Source organism: Vulpes lagopus, chromosome 24, assembly GCF_018345385.1.
Source record: "Vulpes lagopus strain Blue_001 chromosome 24, ASM1834538v1, whole genome shotgun sequence".
NCBI lineage: Eukaryota > Metazoa > Chordata > Mammalia > Carnivora > Canidae > Vulpes > Vulpes lagopus.
The window spans coordinates 47,321,948-47,343,674 of NC_054847.1; the positions used below are offsets into that span (position 1 = coordinate 47,321,948).

The window sequence follows — 21,727 nt, forward strand, 5'->3', positions numbered from 1 at the left end:
GGAAAGGCAGAGGGAGAGGAAGAAGCAGCCTCCCCACTGAGCAGAGAGCCCCAAGCAGGGCTGTATCCTAGGACCCTAGGATCATGATATGAGCAGAAGGCAGACACAACCAACTGAGCCACCTAGGTGCCCCTAAAAGTATTGATTTGATTTGTTTTTAAAGATAAAAATAGAAGAACGCTAAACTTTTTTTCATTTTATATTCCACACTTTTTTTTTTACTGCTTCATGCACATTAAACATTCCTTTAGCAGTTTTACCGTCTCTTTCTTGTGCAAACATTCACTGTTTCAAAAGAAGTCAATTCAAAGAACCAGAAAACCACATGCCCTCAATTTAGTTTCTGTGACCAAAATGGCTTTTGACTTAGATGAGAAAAGGGGAAAATAATTCTAGGTAGAAATGTCTTGATTATAGAAAAGCATTTCATCTCACTCTCTTTCAGGTTTTTTTCTTTCTTCTTTATAAGTGTATGTAGTATTTCTTTATAGCGCTCAGGGAAATAAGGAAATTGTATAGACTCTGATGTCTCTAAAACATTTGTTCAATAGTCATGAGTAATTAAACTCCATTACAAAAACAGATCTTGGAAGTGAACAATGTCAAGGAAGCTTTCTCTGCAAATATGAAAGTCACTGTATTTTCCTGCAAATACTTCGTCTTTTGATGTTTCATTTTTATTTTACATATTTTTAATATGCAATATTTTATAATAGTTCTACTACAGACATTGTAATACCTCCTAACAAAATAAAGTGTGAAATTACTCTAAGTTTAGCATTCATAAAAAAATGAACTTATCCTTAATTGTGCTCTTGATAGCTTATGATGGGAGAGGAGAGGAAGGTTGTAGAAGAAGCAAAGCAATGATGTAATGATATTGGGCTCATAATAAAATTAACTATTTTTCTTTAAACCTAGAGTGATAAGAGTTGATACTTAGAATTTTTGTTATTTCAGTTGTCATGATTTGCTAAGGTATAGGACAGGTTTTCTAGCTTATTAGATACTCTCATACTTATTAAAGTGAGGGAAGCCAAGGATATGTCATGAGGTTTTTCATTTTTACTGGATTTCTCTTTACCATGTGTAGTTAATATTCTATCCTTAAAGTTTCTGGAGTTTACTAAGGATGCTTCTGGATGTCTGAAAAGGGTCACTGAAAAGTCATCAGCATATCTTGTCTTTTTTTTTTTTAGTCAGTGACTGTTCACAAAATTTAGAAAATTGCTAATAATAATAATTCTGAGCTGAAAATGTGGTCCTTTCATATGGATACATTTTCCTTCTTCTGCTCCTTCAAAGAGAATCTTTTCTTTTCACAAAGAAGTGAAAAGACACTGCATTTAACAACCAGAAGGGAATGGAATAGGTGGAGGAAGCAGGAAAAAACAGATGATTAGAGAAAAATGATTCTGAGGAGTTTCCTAGTTTCGAAGGGATGATTCATGGTCATCTGCTTTCCAAGGCTTTTTTTTTTTTTCTTGCAGGATGGTGAAGAGGAATTTTTACAAAAGAAAGTTAAAAAGCTTCTCTTTCTATTTTCCTTTTCTTTCCTTCTGTTCAAACAGTATTGCCTCTGCTCTTGGGCTGTTGTCCCAGATCAGTTCTACATACAACCCACAGAGATAACTCCTATTCCTGATAAATTTATGAGCTCAAACAAGATAAATGTGGTCTTTCATCAACTCCCTTGTCCAGTTTTCTGAAACTTTCTTAGTAAAAGACAGTTATATAAATCCTAACAATAAGTAATCAGAACTGTTTAGTCTCATATTTGCCCATTTGAAGCCTAAGCTATACTGTTTTTGGTTTTTTAATATTTATATTAATTATATTTTAATTATTTAGATTTAATGGTTATATGTTAATCTCATGTATAATTAGTTTAAATTTATTTTAATATTAAAAATAGCTTATTTCTCACCATGACATACAGGAACAGAGGCTCTTATCATGTTTTCTTCAGGCTGTTTCTGTTGTCACATGTTAATTATTATTAGATAATTGCCAAGAAATTTCTTGAGTCTATATGAAACTTGTCATTTATCTCCTATTGCTATAGCATCTTTTTTAGTAAAATATAAAAAGACATTAAGCGGAGGTGATGCAAACCACCAAATAGTTAAGTATTTAATGGTTAGCTTTCATGTAGTTTGTTCATTTCTTCTTGTGAATTTCACAGGGTCTTACCAGTATAACGTCCCAGAGTCATTGCCAGTGGCCTCCGTTGTGGCCAGAATCAAAGCGGCTGATGCTGATATAGGAGCTAATGCTGAAATGGAATACAAAATTGTGGATGGTGATGGATTAGGGATTTTCAAGATTTCTGTTGACAAAGATACACAGGAAGGAATCATTACTATACAAAAGGTAATATTTTCCTTATTTTTGTTTTCTTTGAAGATAGCACCAAACTACCACTAGTGCCACTAATGTGGCAAGGCCACATTTGCTTTGATGAAAGAATGTATTAGTCAAAATAAATGACCATGTGGAGCTATTACTACTTTAACTGTAAGACAAAAAGCTATGCATTTATTTTTAGGTGTCAGAATCATAGAAAATCTTGAATGACATTTGTAGTAATGCCCTAACTAGTCTACTCTGAGTAAAGCCATAGCCCTTATCTATAGTTCTGTGACAGCAAGGCACACTGGCAGATGTACTGTTTTATTTTATTTATATATATGCTTTTTATTGGAGTTCGATTTGCCAACATATAGTGTAACACCCAGTGCTCACCCCGTCAAGTGCCCCCCTCAGTGTCCATCACCCAGTCACTCCATGCCCCCGCCTGCCTCCCCAGATAAACCGTTTTAAATGACTTATGTGGAGAGATGTGTTTCTTTGTTGACTCTTCCAGGAAACCCTAAAATCAACTACACATCTTTGTTAGCAACTAGACAAACAGTCTATATATGAAAACAGTGCAAAGTTGGAAATAGAAACCAAAATGTTGAAAACTTACTACATTATCATTTATTCCCTTTCTAAGTTTATACTAGTTGAAGTGTTGGAAGAATTCATACAGAGCATGAAAAGTTGTAAAGCTTATCATAATCCCTTAAATATAAGTGCAAAGGAGATAGAAAATCACTATAATCCTAACTGAAGACTCTGTCATGGTATATTTAAATTAGCTCATACTACTGATTAGATATGGGGGATAATGAGCTATTTATTCCCTCTGCTTTGTATAGACGTCTTTGACAAATGTTAAATTAAAAACAAAAGAATTATTGCAGAATATAGTCTTATTTTCTCAACTATTTGAAAATACTAAAATATAGGATATGTGAAAATCCCCACCCCCTAAATAATGGAATTTTATGCCAGTCTGACAATCCAGGTGTATAACTTTGTAATTAACACTTCAATAATTAACACGTGTCAATAAAGAAAGTTATATTTTAATTGTTACAGGAAAACATATGTTTGATTTCAGGCCAATGCGCAAAACATTTCTGCAATTATTTCCAGTGGACAGCTGCTATTTTAGCTCAGCTGGTGACAATCTGTGTAAAAAAGTTTTAATAACTAGGATAGGCCAACTGTTGGCAAAATGTTTTGTTTTGTTGTCTAAAATAAAACGAATGCAATAAGGTACAGTGCTGCTCAAAGATTTCAAAGAGTCAACTGAAATCAATCTGTTCATATTCTAGAATTTTAAAATATATATATTGATTTTTATTGAACATGTGCATTTCATATATAAAGAAAGCACAAATTATTCAAACATGTACATTAAAAATATATATGATATATTTAATTCAGTGATTAAAAATTATCCTCAATTTCTGAATATTACTTTTTAAAGTTTTAGGGAATTCATTGTTAATTCTGGCCACAGTCAAATAGCACACTTTTTTTTTTAAGCTTAAAGCCTTGAAGTCATTTCTAGCTTCTCTTTTGCTCCCCCTTGATCCATAATAGCTCTTGGCTGTATGTTTTTTCTATTCTCCTTGGCATTATCTTAAGGATGGTTATCATTGCTCACTCTAAAACTGTTTTAATAGCTCTTGAGTTCACAACCTTTTTCTAGCTTCTCAGATCCACCCTTTCTTTAAATTGTTGTTCAAGATTCAAAAACACTTTATTAATCCAACTAGGTTGAAAGCAATCTACGTTATACTAAGGGAAGAAGAGAGAGGGATACAAAAAATTGAAAGGAAGCAGTAAAATTATCATTAATGAGGTTATATACATAGAAATTCCAAAAGAATTCACAAGGATTATTAAAATTAACAAGAATTTTCAATCATGATAGTAGCTACAAAAGTAAGTTAAGCTTCACGATAGCTCATAAAACTGCTCTATGAACTTTCATCTTCAATCTAAGGACAGCGGCTTCATGAAAAGAATATCTATACTTGGCCCACTACCCCTAAAGTCTTCCATCTTAAAGCAGTGTAGTCTGCTAATCTCCTAAGGGCAGTCTTTAAACCTAAATCCAAGTGATATTCCATCATGAACCCAATAGGATCTTGAGTCTCTATTTCAGAAGAGTGTTTTTGCTTAACATTAAAAAAAGATTAATTAGCCTCTTTAGAGTGGTTTTATTCAGAATGAAAGAGGTCTGTCCTTAAGATTTTCTGATTCCCTCTGTCAGAACTAACAACTGCATATGGTCCTCAAGGCAGTATTTTAATTTTCAAGTTTTTTTATTACGATTTCAGTGAAGGGGGGTTCTGGATTTCATTCCAGGTAAAATGCTACCAGAGGTTCCTCACAGCACGTGGAAATGTATATGAGCAGGTAGAGAATAGTAGAATCATCTATGAAATCCAGAATGGATTTCTGAACCTGAGTCACAGAGCATTCTTACTAAAACCAAGAAATTCTAAAGAAAACCAAATGAAGCATTCTCCCATTGTTCTTAGAATAGTTTTAAATTTTCATTTAGATAAACAATAGAATGGACAGTCCATAAAAAGGATCCATTTTTTGATGGGTTTTCTAGTCTCTCCAAACTATTGGAAAACATTTACAACCAGGCACTGCTAGGATGTTGATACATGTATTTGTTCTTATGATTGTGAATGTCTCTAAATATTATTTCACATTGGGATAACTGAGTTTCACTCTTTGTTTATATAGATATTTCTTTTGGAAATAGGTTATTTTGTACCTGTGGACCATGCTTGACTATCACGTGAATTTATTTTCTCTCTGTAGTATAATAAAACTTTAGTTCATTGCTTTGTCAGAAACAATGCGCTGTCATGGTTATAATGAGATTTATTCCAGTTTGAGCAAATTGTTATCATATTTGGAAACATTTACATGTCATGCTTTGCATTAAGTGAACCTAAAAGCAGAGAGAGAACGAGAAAACAATCTCTTTAAAGATATGTTAGAAAGAGAAAAATAAGTACAGAATTGTGAAAGATTACCTTCACTTATGCTATTATTGCTCCAATGTCTTATATAGAAAATGTTTATAAATATGCCCAAATAGCCAGAATCCCCAAGGCTAAAGGTTTTTGTAGGTATTTTCACAGAATTATAAACATGATTGTATAGTTTAAATATTGTTTTAAATCATGATGATAATACAGTGTTTCACAGTTAAAGCAGAATATAAGCTGCTGCTTTGGCCATTTATGAATGATTTAATGATAACCCTTATACCCAGTTGCACAGGGCTTCCAAATTCACAAAGTGTAAACATAAATATTATCCCATGTGAGTGAAAACTGTCTTTCTTTCCACCTAGAGTTTTTTCTGCTTACATTTTTGCATCATAATTTACAATGTGGGAACTATAATTTCCTATTTTTCCTTTGAGATATGACGATCTTTCCTCTAATGTGCTTCAGTTTTCAATATAAGACCTCAGTAGGGATTAAATATGGGATTTTGCTTTTATAAAATACATTACTATACAGTCACAGTGAAGTAAAAAATGAGCATTTTCAGGATGTATTTCCTGTGAAGGATGAGTACACATTCATGTCTGGCATATGGATGGTGTTTGGAGGATCACATTTTCACTGTCAAAATAGTATATTTAAGCTTTTTTCTGGCCAATCCTATGTTATCTTCATAATCTCCTTATGTTCATACCTTTAAAAATTCTGAATGAAGCCAAAGCCATCGAATAATAGAGCATTATTATAGAAGTATTGATAAGGAGGCCCGCATGCCTTCACTGGTGGGGGGCGGGGGGAGGAGGAGTTAGACTATATACTTTCCTTTCAGCCTTCAACTCTGCCACAAGGATTTCTAAGCTCTGGGGTTTACTATCTTGTTATTGAAACGTGTCCTTTGTTTCCTGCTTGCAATAAGGAGGAGCTAATTCCCAGAGTCAAGTATCTATTTCATCACTTCGTAAAATGCTGCTGATGTGTGGTGGAGGTATATCAAACTGACGTTTCTAATTTATATGTCTTCTTATCATTGTTTTTCTTTCAAAAGATTTTATTCAATTAATCCTGGTGCCGTGGAGGCACATTTCTTAAAGTGGAACAAAGACATTTCTCTCATTGGACTGTGAAAAGGCATACATTTTGGATTATTTTGGTTTTAAAGGTTGGCTGTGATAAGATTAATAATGGTAACTGTAGTTAACTTCTGAATTTCAGATTATGTTTTCCAATTTATTCAACCCATTATTTCTGTGTATATTTAAGTAGATCCTTATATCATTTTCATCATTATGCTCATGTGTGCGTATATATAGGCAATCTACTTATTAAGATATAAACTTAGCCATGTTTGAATAGCCAAGATTAGAGAAGAATTTAAGGGCTTAAAAAGGAAATAAGAAATTGACAGTCTTTGAAAGACGTTGATAGTAATATAAATGTCAACACATGATAGTCTTGATCAAAGAGGCAAAGGCCATGTTCACTTAGGAGTATTTCTGTTTGCTTTGATTTTGACAGTTATCAGAGCAGTGTTCTGCTTTGATATGTATATGCCAAAGACATTTTCCAGTGAGTCCATCACTTTTTTTTTTTTTTTTTGCTTAGTACAAGTCACAGATAATGTACAATTTTTTTTCCTTACTTCTGTCTTTTTCCATGGTGTGTTGTTTCCTGAATTAGTTTCGATGGGTAGGCTTCCAAGAAAGACATATTTAAGAAAGAGATATTTAAGAAAGAGATAAGATTTAGTGATTGTATAAGAAAGTTGAAGAGAGAATTTAAGGACAAAACTTAATGTTTCCAGTGTGAGTAACTAGATGAATAATTGTGCCATTCCTTTCAAATGGGAGTGTGCAGATGATTATTATGATTTGGAATACGTGTGAAGTGCCTGTGGTATCTGGATAATAATGTCTAGGAGGTCATGAGTAAGGATTTGTAGCTCAAGGCAGAGGTCTAGAGTACAAACTTAGGTCTGGGAGGCATTACCATATGCATGATAATTAAAATTAAAAGGGGCACTTGAGAATATCCCTAACACATGTATATAAAGTAAGGGAAAGGGGTGTCTGGCTGGCTCAGTCAGTGGAGTAGGCAATTCTTGATCTCATGGTCGTGAGTTCAAGCCCCACATTGGGCATTGAGGTTACTTTAAAAAATATAATAAAGTAAGGGAAAGAATGCTTTCAACATTACTTGGTAAAACTAAAAAGTTTAAGTTAGCAGGGTAGGAAAAGATTCTGAGAAGGGAAATTGTTTTATTTTTCCAGGACTGATATTTACTTTAAAAAATATAATAAAGTAAGGGAAAGAATGCTTTCAACATTACTTGGTAAAACTAAAAAGTTTAAGTTAGCAAGGTAGGAAAAGATTCTGAGAAGGGAAATTGTTTTATTTTTCCAGTCTTTTTTTAAAAGACTTTATAAGTAACTGAACCACAAAGGAAATCTAAAATATAAATATATTCAGATAAAGAAAAGGAATTGCACATATTATTAGTAGAGGAGGGAACTGATGGATTCCGGAATCTATTTTAGATAATAAAGATAAAATATAAACCAATAAGGAAATGCTTAGAAGAGCCAAGGGCCTGGAATTCAAAGAAATTCACATGTCTGGATATGACCTGTTTCTCACTATTTCATTTGGTCATTTTGAGGCTATTTTGGTCATTTTCACTGTATCTGCTGCCATCATATCAAAATATGCTGCCACATGATGTCAAAAACTGAAGCCACCAACTTTTATTATTTCTCTCCATAGCTGTATCAACTATTCATTGCTACTTAATGAATTACCCCCAAAATCTACTACTTTAAACAACAGTATTTCTTTACGTCATGATTTTGTGAGTTAGCAGTTTGATGGAAGTTCAGCCAGATGATTTTTCTGCTGATCTGAGGTAGGCTCACACTTGGATCAGTGGCCAGCTCCTGATCAGCGTGGTGGGTCTGCCTCTATGGAAGTGTCCCCTGATGGGACAAGGGGGGGGTATAAATGTGTCTCATCTCCAGTAGGTAACTTGGCTTTGTTCCAAGAGTGGCAAGAATCGAAGCTACAAGGTCTCTTGAAGCCGATATCAAGAATTGGCATATTATTGTGCCACGTTATAGCCATCAAAGCAAGACAGGCCAGCCAAGGTTTGAGAAGTGAGTGTAAAAAAACACACATGAAAAGAGAGGAGCTATAAAATACTGTGGATGCTGGGAAAGTAGAAAAAAAGGTTTTGAGTCCCAGCAGTGCTCCAGAGAAACTAAAAATTTAATCTTTGGGTCACACATAGATGAAATGGCAAAAGAATCTCAGGTCTGCTGACTTAGGCTGTAGTCTTCTCTCCTGTTTCTGCATTACTCACAAAATAATTATGTGGGCCAAAATAAGTTAATATTAGCTGCTCTTTGGTAAAGGCTCCTAGAAAAATAGAAGCTAAACTGCCTTTGGGTCATAATCTGGATTCAGGTTGCCTGAAAATGTGTGAGGCCCTTCCACAGGAAGTCACTGGGTCTAGTCATGCTGGGAAATAGCTCTGCTTCAGCTGTTATGTTACACTGGGAAAGAATATAGTCATTTGCAAGGCTTGTTTTCTATTTTCTGCTTATGAAACCAAAAAAAGCCTAAATTCACAGGGAGTATGTGGTACACAGAATAGTGTACCCCTGCTATGCATCCCAAAGATACCCATGTCCTAATCTCTGGAAGCTATGAGTAGTTGACCCTGTATGACAAAAGGGATTTTGCAGATGTGATTAAGTTAACGGGGTGGAGATGGGGAGATTTTCATAGATTATCTCATTGTGTTCGGTGTAATCATGAGGACCTTAGATGAGGGATGTGGGAACAGAACCAGAGGGAAAAAGTGATGTGTTTTAAAGATGGAAGAAGAAGCTATGAGCCAAGAACTCGTGTGGCTTTTAGAAGCAGGAATGATTCTTCCCTGAAGCCTTGAGAAGGAACACACCCCTGCCAACACCTTGATTTAGACCTCTGAACTCCAAAATGGTATAAAACAATAAATTGATGTATTTTAAGACACTAAATTCATGGTGTTTGCTACTGCAGCCACAGGACATTAATACAGAAGTCATAGTGGAACATTTCTGTTGAGTGGAGTACAGACAACAGTACCTAAAAGAGAAAGCCAGACATTAATTAACTAGATATGGATAAGAATCTGGGGAGTTCCTGATTTAGGCATTTTGTGCTCTAGTTGAAATAATACGTGATGACAGTAGACATTTTGATGATAACAGCCCTCAATTTCTCTCTCACCATTGCAGCATAAACTATATCAGTTTTATATGGTTGATCCTACTTTCTTCCTTTGTCAACATCCTGAGATTCACTACTATTCTTTTTGCTTGTTTTAGATTACCTGATTCATGCTTCCAATTCATTCTGATGTTTTTTCTTAGTCTGTGGAAACAAAGACCCTGGAACCATCCTGTGTGATTATGAGCAAGAAACTCAATCTGTCCTTGACTCAGTTTCCAGATTTGTCAGAATGATCTGTTAAGAACTGTGTTATCTGACAGTATTATCTTGTGAGAATCAATGAGTGTGAGCAGTTAATAAGTCAATATTGTAAAACTCATAGAATGAAAACCTGCATATGTTAAGGCCTATATAAATGTGTATTGTTAACAGGGAATTCAGTTAGCAGTTTATGGTTCTCTTTGTAGATAGGTTAACTAAAAATCTGAAACATATGTACATTTAGTTGATGGCCTTAGATTTTTTTTTTTAACTTAGAAAATGGAGATGTGTTGTATCTGCTTAATTGCTTCTGTTTGCTAGTATCTAGGTTAGGAGATGTTAATTTAATACTCATGGAAGCCAGAGGACACTTGTGTGGCTAGATAATGGAAATAATTATTCCTGATATTTATATCCTTGCTTTATTCTTCATATGTTGACATACTTTAACATTTCAGTCTTTAAACATTTCTGCAGTTATTCATAATATCTTCGTTAGGGTCCCAATTTACCTAGAGAGCACTAGATACTTTCTGTGTATAAATAGTAGTCTATTTGCAAAATGTGAATATTTGTATGAAATACCTGATAAAGAGTTGCATTAAAGCATAATTTTTTGAAAAGTCAAAATAATGACTCTCATAGAAATATAAACTGGACATGGTGGTACCCAGAAGTCTTTCTTGTTTTGCTTATTCCAAATTTGCCTATACTTATTTTGCTCACTTTCAAATGATTTGTTTGTCCTTACATTTTTTTAATGCATCAACATGGTGCATCCAAATATAGAATCATATATATATACATATGTGTATATATATATACACATATGTATATATATATAACAATTTGGAACATATTTTCCCTCTCTATAAAAACAGCTTATTGCCCAAATCCACATATAGGTTTCATGATGCACAAAAGATTTCAAGACAAATAAAATCTTCAGAAGATGCTGAAGTCACTTGCAACTGTCGGCAAAAATTGCACTGGACAAATTTAAACAGGGTAAGACAGACTTCAAGGATGTGGCCACAGGAGAAGGAGGCCAAAATTCAGTATAAACTCAAGTCAGGTGAGAGAGAGGGCAGGTGAGTTAAGTGCTGGAGTGTATTTGGGTGGTGGGTGGATAACAGGGCTTCTGTATGTGCTGATTGACTTTACCTAAAGGGAAAGTAAAATATCTTGTAGCTTCACAACAGGAGGTAGTTTTATAGCTTGGAGCAAGGCTCAGACAGAGTTGGCTCTTACTCTTCACAGCAGCTCTTTCTTCCTTGATGATGATATTTCAAAGAGATGACTCCCTGTTTCTTGAGGAAGACATTCTTGGGCTGTAAAAATGGCAAGAAACTTTTTAAAAAAAAATTTCCATCTCAAAGGGGCAGAGAATGGACTTACAAGTTTTCTAAAGTCACTGCTCTAAGAAATGAGAGTCCAGGGGCCAAGAGGGAAACATTAAGACTTTCTTAGGCACAACTCAGGGAATGGACAACACAAAGGAATAATGCAGTTGTACATAATAAAGGTGTGTTTTGCTTTTGAAAAGTTATTGATGGGGGGATAATTTTAGAATTCTTATTCTTGTATTTAGGTGTACAAAATTATTCTTATGGAGAGACCTTTTTCAAGGTTGTAGATCACTTTTAAGATTCTGTACAGTAGATTTATTTTGAGTAAAATTATTGTAAAGGAAAAAATTGTGATTGAGGGTTCTTTTTCTATAGATACCTCATTTAAGCTCCTTTACTTAGGAGGAAAAGATTTCTATTGGTTTGATCAACAAGTAGGGAAGATATTGAAAGCAGCAGAATATGCTTTGATCCAAAAGACAGCTGGAATCTCTAGAAAAAGAAGTGTCTTTAAAAATGACAAACAATCTTAGTGCTTTTGTACAAAATCCACATTAGACATAGACACTAAATATATAGACAGGCACATGTGTGTATGTGCGCACACACTCTCTCTCTAATCAGCCCTGTTGGTACCATGCCATGTTTAGAAGAGCAGAATGAACAATTTCCAAAAGAAGAGTTTAACTTGGATTAATTCCTAAACATCAACACCAGCATTGCCCAAAAGTGCAAGATCTAAAAGGAGGCCATTGAGCTTAATGAGAGCACATTTGGCTATAGACCAGAAGCCAAGCTATATGGAGAAAGACAAATGCAGTGCAGTGATTCTATTAAATGGATTCAAGATTATGTTTTAACTTAGGTTTTACTATCGAAAAGGCTAAAAATGGCAGGGGGAGGGGAACAAACTATCCAGACCTCACTCTTTATGATAGTTTTTGTTTCATTTTGTTTTGTTTTAATTCAAGACACATATTGCAAATTGACTTTACTGAGGCCTAGGTGTCATGGGGAAACAGAGGAGGAAGGCATAGTCTTAAGTGTCATTTTATTTCCTCATTATCTTGCACGAAATAATGGCACTAAGAATAATAGAATAGGAACAAAGCGAATATTTATACAGCAATTACTCAGTTTCAGTCAATGTTCTAGGTGTTTTAAATTTAGGAATACTTTACAGCAAACCTATAGGGTTGGTGAGGTGGGCAGATGCCTAAATGTGATACTAGCATACAATAAGAGACCTTAATTGTTCTTTGAGCCTGATTTTTATACCAGGAAGGGAATAGGTGGTGGGTGGACATGGCCTTGTCTTCACGTAGTGTATCTTTGCCAACTACACAGGTTAACTTTGAATTTTCACTAGAACTCCCTGATGTTTGGTTCTCACATCGATGAATAATACCAGCCTTGCATCTTTTTAAATGCACATTCAAGATGTGTATAGAATTTCTTGTTCATAGTTAGCTTTTTGTATAAAGAAGATTTATTATTTGTTAGGTAAGGAAGTTAGGGGGACACTCATAAAGAAGGTGATAGTGGTTCTTCATGATATTTCAACTAGAGAAATTAAAGACAAAATTATGTGAAAGAGGGACCAGCAGGTGATGGTGATATCAACTGGAAGACACAAAATGTCCTACTTATCATGAATAGTTCATCTTAATTGCAGTAAGAGAGACGGGAGGAAGAAGGGTAAGCATCTAGTCTGGGAAAAGCTTATTACCTTGGGTTCCTTAGATCAGGGGTTGACAAACAACTCCCTGTCTATTTCTGTACAGCTCAAGGGCTAAGGATGGTTTTGTATTTTGAAGTGATTGAGAAAAATGGAAGGAAGATGGGTGTTGTGTGAAACGTGAAAGTTGTAGAGAATTTATGTTTCATTGCCTGTAAATGAAGCATTATTGGCACTTGGCCACACTAATTCATTGACAGGTGGCAGAGAATATACAACATGAAAAGCCTAATTGTTTAGTATTATCTCCTTACAGGAAAAGGTTGTTCATCCCTGCCTTGATTATAATACTTATTTTTAAAGTTTTTTAATTTTAATTCCAGGATCGCTAACATAGTGTTATATTAGTTTCAGGTGTGCAATATAGTGATTCAACAGCTCCACGTATTATTCAGTGATCATCAAGTTAAGTGTTCTCTTAATCCCCATCACCTGTTTCACCCATCCCCCCACCCACCTCCACTCTGCTAAGCATCATTTTGTTCTCTATAGTTTTTTGGGAATTTTTTTTCAACCCTGAAGTTCATCATCTCTGATGGCAAAATATGTAAACAGCCCTATTTTCTAGTTTAGGAAATAATATACCAAAAAAGCTGCTTCTCTCTCTCTCTCAGCATGTCTGACATACATGCCACTTGACAGATGAAAGCACAGCTTCTGCAGGTCCAGAATAGCTCTATGGTATCACTGGTTTGGGTCTGTTTGACTCCCATTTGAATCCAGGTTCTTATTCATCCCCCATATTGCTTGCTGTTGTGAGCCACAGTGTAATAGGGGTTTGGGTTAATTTCCAATTTTATATAGTCTCATTGTGATACATAGTCCCAATAGTGGATAGAATCTGTTTAAACATTACCTTTAAAAAAATAAAAAATAAACATTACCTTTATCTTCCTCCTTTTACTTCCTTTACTTTGTCTTACCTAATTTTTTTCCAAATAAAACTCTGTTCATGAAATCTGGTAGTTATGGAATGTATTGCTTATACAGAAGTCAATAAGAAAGAGGAATAGGAATTAAAGTTCTACAGCAAAAGCTTTCTCGCAATGTGTTTAACAACCCTATCTGTCACACCACACCCCTCTTTGAAAACTCGATGTCTGCCTTATTCTGATTTGCTCTGAAAATCATTTTGTGTAGCAATTTCTTCTGTCTGTAATCTTGATTCATAGCCTTTCATATGAATTCTTTTATTGCTCTATTTTCATAATAGCTCTTAGGCAACCAATCATCGTGCGTGATACTGTGTTTCATTATGACTCAGTGGCATCCAGATGTCTATACCTCATGTTGTTGCCTTTTAGACACATTTTAAAAAGTTGGTATAAAATAATTGCATTCATTTGTGCAGCAAATTTTGGATTTTTCTTTCATATGTCAGTCAAACTTTTACTTGAATACAGAAATACTTCTCATCCCTTTTGATAGACCTGAATGAATATCTAAAAAGTTGTAGTGGCTTTGAATTGATTTAAAAGGAGATGGTAAACAAGATTTTTAAGACACATTCTGTCATACATAGAGACACATAATATACAATAATAAGATTTCTCTCATTATCTGTCAGTTTTATAAGGAATACAAGAACAAAGTGCACAAGGTTAATATCCAAGCTATTTGTGAGTATGTTTAGAGTCTTTTAAGTGAATTTAGGTAAATAATTTCTTTTTTGTTCCTAATGATATCCACATTAAATATTGGACTACGTGTATGGTATAAGACAATGTTAAAGCAGAGTTCAGCCTTATTCCAAGAGGGTTTTCATGACAATTATCCAATGAGACTTTTGAAAATATGTTTGTTTGTACTTCATCCTGGATCTGCTGAATCAGAATCATCTTAGACGGGGCCATATATGTGTTTGAGGGATCCCTGGGTGGCGCAGCGGTTTGGCGCCTGCCTTTGGCCCAGGGCGCGATCCTGAAGACCTGGGATCGAATCCCACGTCGGGCTCCCTGCATGGAGCCTGCTTCTCCCTCTGCCTGTGTCTCTGCCTCTCTCTCTCTCTCTCTCTGTGACTATCATAAATAAATAAAAAAAAAAAAAAGAAAAAAAAAGAAAACTCCTCTGGGTAGTTCTGATTCTCAGATTTGGTTGAGAAGTATTGGGCTAGAAATATTTTTAGGTAACAGACAAAAAAGGTAGCATCATAAAAATATCACTGAATTTGGTGATATTTAATAAGGTTAATAAGGTGATGTTTAGGGCACTGCCTACCATGTGCCCCTGCATCTTCATCTGAAAGCTCAGAAAGAATTAAAACTGCATTTTCCTGCCTGTCGCTATTCTAAGAAGTTTTTTGTGGTCAAGAAAACCAGTGTACCTGACTCTTCCTTCCCCCACTCCCTACTTTTGGCCATTAGGATTCCTTAGGGCAAAGGTATAGTTTAATTTTAAGGCTCTGTGTCCTGGATATTTGTGGTCTAGTTTTTTTTTTTTTCCTAATTCAACAAGAATTTATTGAGTCCCTTCTATGTGCTGAATTCATAATAGGCACTGGGAGTGCTAGCAATTAAGCAAACAGTCTGGAACTTACAATCTACTGGATGAGACAGATGTGAAGCCAGTAAACATTTCAGTAAATGCTCCCTGATCTCGGTATTGTAAACTTATTTTGAGTATTGATTTGTGTATTTTTCCCTCAGTATTAATCAGAGATGAGCCATAGAAACTTTTTTTTATGTAATATATATCTGCAAATACACACACACCTATATTTGTATATTTCATATCTACATGGGTTTATGTGCCTGTGTTATGTTTTATATAAATAGTACACATATATATATACTGTTAAATATGCATACATATAACGTCTATGTACATAAACAGTGTATACATATATATATAACTTTCTATTTATATAACTACAATATTATTATTGTGTTATTTTAGTCAGCCTCACACCTTTTGTGGTGGGTTGGAATAAATACATACCTGCATGTTTGCACACCCATGCCCATGAACACAATAGATGAAGCTGAATTACAATTCTCAACATTACATTTTAGCCCCTTTTCCCTAAGACTTTTATTGTTACATAACCATTAAGTTGAAATTATAATTAAGTATGTCACAAATCGTGCTCTACTTTTAATAGCATTTCAGTCCATGTCTTCACTTTAAAAAAATATTTTTGTTTCATCTCATTGAAATGTAAGGAATATTTTGGGACAGTTTTTCAGTGGTGAGATTGAGATTGAAAGTCATAAAAATCTGTGACTCTGTATCCTTTGAAGAAAGAGAAGCATTTTATTGTCACAAAGAACTTCAGCATATTGTGTATATAACTGTTTTTTTTCACAGATGGTGCTTTCCTAGGACAACATTTAATTGCTCTTAGAACTTTTTAAAGCTACCAAATGGTTTAAGTTGGGTCACTATTTTTGAGTAAAGTGTTGGCAGTGTTAATCATTCTTTGAAAGTTCCACAACTGAGATTTTGGACTATAACTCTCAACCATCAAATACAAACAGAGACATGGTGCATAGAGAAGAATTATGGAGGCAGAAATTCTGGGTGCTTCTTTGAGAATTGGCTGTATTTTCAGAGGGCACAGACTCCAGATCCCACCTAAGCTGTATGGTTGCCTTTGGAGGGCCTAAAGGCTCGGGATTGTAATGCAGTCCCTGAAATCAATAGAGATGACCTTTTAAATGAAAAATACAGTGGGAAGTTATATTTTTCTTTCTTTTTAATGTACACCCCTGGATAGTACAGTTAAATTACATGGTTGAAGGATATTATATTGATGTCTCTTTTGGAAAGAGTTTTCAATCTTATCAGTTGTCTTTCAGATGATATTCTAAAGACTTGAATTTGCCCGTGCAATGCACAGCAGCACAGTGGATTAAGTTAGCTCAAAAGCACTTACCATTGTCTGTGAGCCAGAAAAGCAGCAAGGATTACGATTGGCATTATTATTTATTATTTGTGAATGCTGATGGTGCATTTTCGTGGCTGAGTCCTTTCTGTGCTTATTGACATGCATAAATGAAAAAGCTCTGCTTAGCTGACTATTTAATTGGTAATTTAATTTCCCTAATAACTTATTTTACAGGACCTGGATTTTGAAGCCAAAACAAGTTACACACTCCGGATAGAAGCTGCAAACAAAGATGCCGACCCTCGCTTTCTCAGCTTGGGGCCATTCAGCGACACGACAACGGTGAAGATAATTGTGGAAGATGTGGATGAGCCCCCCGTGTTTTCCTCACCTCTGTACCCCATGGAGGTGTCAGAAGCTACCCAAGTTGGGAATATCATTGGCACTGTAGCAGCTCATGACCCAGATTCTTCCAACAGCCCTGTGAGGTAAATCTCATTGCTCTCCTCTTCTGCGATTTTACAACAGTGCGCTTTATTCACAACTCATGTTTCTGTATTATGATGCTTTTGGTTCATAGCAAATAAAGACCAGTTTTGTATATGCATTGAGCCACAGCAGCAGAAGTAAAGCAGGATCAGAACAACTCAACATTTTACTGATCCAAAAATGTTTCACGTGATTATCCAAGGCCATTATTATGTAGCAATATTTTTAGGCATTCATTATCAGCCACAAGCTAGAGCTGCTGTTCCTATTGAACCAATTATCTTGAGCTCTTTCAAAGCAGACTGTGTTCAAAGATGAAGCGATGCATCTCCTAGTTGTAGGATATATGCGTATATTAGACAACTCATTTTATAAACAATTTAAATTAGGGATTAGCTTTAAATAAATCATTTTCCCTGTTGGTCTGTTCTGATAGGATAGTTTAATTTATTGTTTCTACTTACAAAAAATTAAATAAGACTATCTATAAGGACTTTTTTTCAAGTGTTTTACTAATAGTCCTGTATCAAGACTAGGCACATGGTGTTCTAAGCAATTGATCTCTTTATGACTAAAGAGTGATGATAGGTAAACATTTCAAAATACCACAACATTCAATTTCACACCTTTTACTTCTGATTTACCACCTAAGGTCTACATGTATGTTTTTGTGTATGCATGTGTTAGTATGCGTGTGTGCATAGATAGGATACACTATGTCTTAAGTGAATATTTTACAGAGAATATACTTGAAATTTCTTTGTGTTACATGTCTTTATTTGCATTCATAAGTGAAACTTTTCAGTGTGACACTTTGGATTTCAATTACAAAGTCTGATAAAATAGAAAATCAATGGACGTTTTATATTCAGATATATTCAGCCTACAAGCTAACCATAGCTTTTTAGTTTCAATCTCTCTCTGGCAATGCTAAATGCTTTTGAGCTAAGTTTGGACATTGACTACAAAGTATCATGAAAAATATCTGTAATTTAGACAATGATTCTTAGTTAAGAAAAGCATAATCTTTTACCTCCATAAAATAGTAAACTTAGACTCTTTCCTTCTCTTTTGTCTGATGATAATACCATAGTCTAGTGAAGAATTGGCATAAAATAATTTTTAGTTCAAAAATGAAGTCATACTCATCATTTCCCTATCTACACAATAAATTCAGGCTCTATGGATTGGCTGTACTATTTTTAACACAGTGATCACAAACTATTCCTAAGAATATAATCTTCTGTGCAATAGAACATTTGAAAGTCACAAATGTAGCAGATAGAATAAGTCTTCCCTTCCCCCTGTGGTTGTCCAGCCTTTATTGTCAAAACAGTTTCCTGGCCAGCTCAGCCCCATCCACCAAGTCTTGCAGACCTGCACACACTTGAATTTGGGTTTTGTTATAGCATCACATCTCTTTAGACACAGGTAACTCTCCTTCCCTTAAGAACAATCAGACACAACATGATTTTAGGCATAGATCAGCTACTCCTGAATAGTCTGATTCCTGCTTAAATCATTTAATTTTATGGGGAGAAAAAGAATGTCTTCATGAAGCATGGGATATAAAAAAAAAAGAGACACTACTACATAACATAATTCAGTACTTGAATGACAGAAGTTAAGAAATCTTGTTTCTTCTTTTTTTCCTTTACCCATTTCCTTGTGTATCATCCTGTTAATGCCTCTCCACATAAATATTTCACTTTTTATAATATTTATTTGAAAAAATGCTGCATTATATAATTTGGGGAAGAAGGAAGAGGAGGACTAAGTGGGTATTGACTTCACTTAGAGATGAAGTGACCTCCAGGTCTTGGAGGTAAAGATCTCTGTGCCCTTCATCAATGAAAGAGACTGGCCAGGAATTTATTTTTACCTATTTTTATTTTTTTAAGGCTAATGAATGTGACTTGAAAGTTTAGGTTAGTATTATATCTGTTTTTGAACACCTATATCTCACAATTAAAGAGGTACAACCTTTGTTCAAAGTGGACTAAAATGTTTTGGAAGTCTGTGTACATATTTATTTTGCTTTTGCAAAATTAATTTCTTGACTTACTATTTAATACTTGTATTCTTGAAATATTTTTATGCTATTTTTATAAGGTCACTCAGTCACTTGTAGCTGATTTTTTTTTTCTGGACTTGTCTTTGATACATTTCTCTTCTCCTATTTATTTGTGGTCTCCTTTAAAAGGCCACATTCCTCATACTATAATTTGATGAGTAGGTGTGCACTCTTGTGTATTCTCTAGAAGACCTGTTCTCTTCTCAGCACTGTTATTTGCTGAGTGACCTACGGGATGCCAATTAGCCTCCTAAGTTTCCATATGCCAGGTAAAAAGGAAAAGCAAATCCTATCCCTGCTTTATCCCAAGTTTTTTGAAGATTAAGGAATAAAGGGAAAGTAACTGATAATTTTTAACTGAGAATCATTACTTAAGTATTAGGAGGTATTATCATTATACATTGCTATTATTACAATTTATTGGGTTTCCATCCCATTTTTGTTGCAAGGTCAGTAAGTCAAGGAAGGAGACATACTTTACAAGCAACTGTATTGGCAATCTGTATTAAAATTTGTCTTGTAGTCACTTATGTTCCAATATATAGATGATATTACATAGTTTAATGGGCATAAATATGTGTTAGTATTGGGCACTGAAGTACCTATCAAAATGGAAGCCCTCCTTCAACAAATGTCAATGGGTGGGCAGAGGGCATAGTCTGCTGAGATCCTAGGAAAAGTGAATTTCCAGATTGAGATAGAATCTGAAGAGTCTCAGGGTTGTGAACTTTGTGCTCACACCTTTAGAAATACTGTGGTTCTTAGAGGAATGGAAAAGTAGTATTTGTTTCATTGTAGTTGCTTAAAATTAGGCCAATAGTATTTGAATTGTAAACCAGGATGCGAAGTTAGATAATTAGTATTTAAATTTATTGACATTTTTTTGTAGTATGATGCTAAAATCTAGCATATGCTATTTATATTTGGAATATCTACCAATATGTGGAGTGAGAAACTAGAATTCTAGAAAGAAATATATTTACTTTCCTCCAGCAAGCAAAATTGAGATCCTCTTCTCGCATGATCCCTGCCTTGCTCAGCACTTTTTATTTTTACCTACTTTTGACACCAGCCAAAGCTATGAGTAACTTCTTTGTGCATGTGCCCTTTCTTTAAAGGGACTGTGGTACCTACATCACCATGAAAGCATCTAGAAGTAGAATAGCAGTAGGTAGAAAGATTTTTAAAAACTCAGAGCCCAGTGCTTATCCAGAATATAACACCCATTATGAAATGTTATATATTTGTTATAGCTTGCCTAGCATTCAGATAGGTTACCTCCCCCACCATGTCATGTACACCTATTTTCCTCTTCCCATATAGAAACTAGAAGCTGGGATGCCTGGGTGCTCAATGGTTGGGCATCTGCCTTTGGTTCAGGTTGTGATCCCAGGGTCCTGTGATCAAGCCCCACATCAGGTTCCCCTCAGGGATCCTGCTTCTCCCTCTGCCTGTGTCTCTGCCTCTCTCTCTGTGTCTCTCATGAAAAAAAAAAATCTTTAGAAACTAGAACCAAAAGTGGAAATTAGATAATAGTTGACATTCCTTAGCCAGGGGGGAAAAGAAGAAGAAGAAGAAGAAGAAGAAGAAGAAGAGGCTTTTTTGAAAGCAAAAGTAGGTAATCGGAGTCCAGCATATTTCTGGCTCTTTATGTTTTTGTAGTTGTTTACTATTTCATATAGATTTTGGCCCCAAAAGCCAAATATCAGGGTTTGTCTGTTGAACTGAAGGACAGGTCATGTTCTACTTGTGATTTTAATCATCTTTCTGGATGGTAGAAACCTCACTTCTGTGTTTTTCATCAGTGAGATGGTGGACACTGTAAGAGCAGCTTCTAGTCTAGAGCACTCTTCATTCCTCATGTCAGCACTGGGGGACTGTGTAGTACGTCAACATACATTTATCAAGAATCTGCTTTGTGCACAGTGCTGGGGCAAGTAGTGACAGAAAAACCAAAGATGAATAAAACATTTCCTCTGACCCTCAAGGAACTTACTATCTGGTTGAAAACACAAGATCCCATAAAAGTTAAAATGAGAGAGGAAAGAGAGCTGTAAAATGGCCAATTGTGAGATAAATTGTAATCACTCTGAGCTCACTGGACAGGAGGTTTCATTTGAAGGGGGGATAGCATAAACAGGGCTTTGAGAGATGGCAGGATTTTGACAAACCAAGAAAAAATTATGCAAAGTCCATTTATGTTTTATTTAGTTATGTCCTAAGAGTCTAGTGCTGTTTTATGAAATCAGCAGATTTACTTCTATAGGCAGTGCAAGCCCAAAGTCTCTATGCTAAAAATAGCCAGTGGATTGAAACATGATATTATTACAAATAAGATCAGATGTGAAGAAGGTTTCATAAAAATTAATGGAGATTGTTTTCAGCATTTCTAGCAATTTAAATACA

General features: G+C 35.0%; 1 protein-coding gene across 2 annotated transcripts in view; it reads left to right on the plus strand.

The window, feature by feature from the left end:
* CDH7 (cadherin 7) overlaps positions 1–21,727 on the plus strand; it is a 123,242-nt gene that overhangs the window by 64,615 nt on the left and 36,900 nt on the right. For both annotated transcript variants that reach the window (XM_041740002.1, XM_041740001.1), the window contains exons 6-7: positions 2,186–2,373; positions 16,993–17,246. In XM_041740002.1, coding sequence (XP_041595936.1) covers positions 2,186–2,373; positions 16,993–17,246 — 442 coding nt within the window. The remainder of the gene's footprint in view (positions 1–2,185; positions 2,374–16,992; positions 17,247–21,727) is intronic.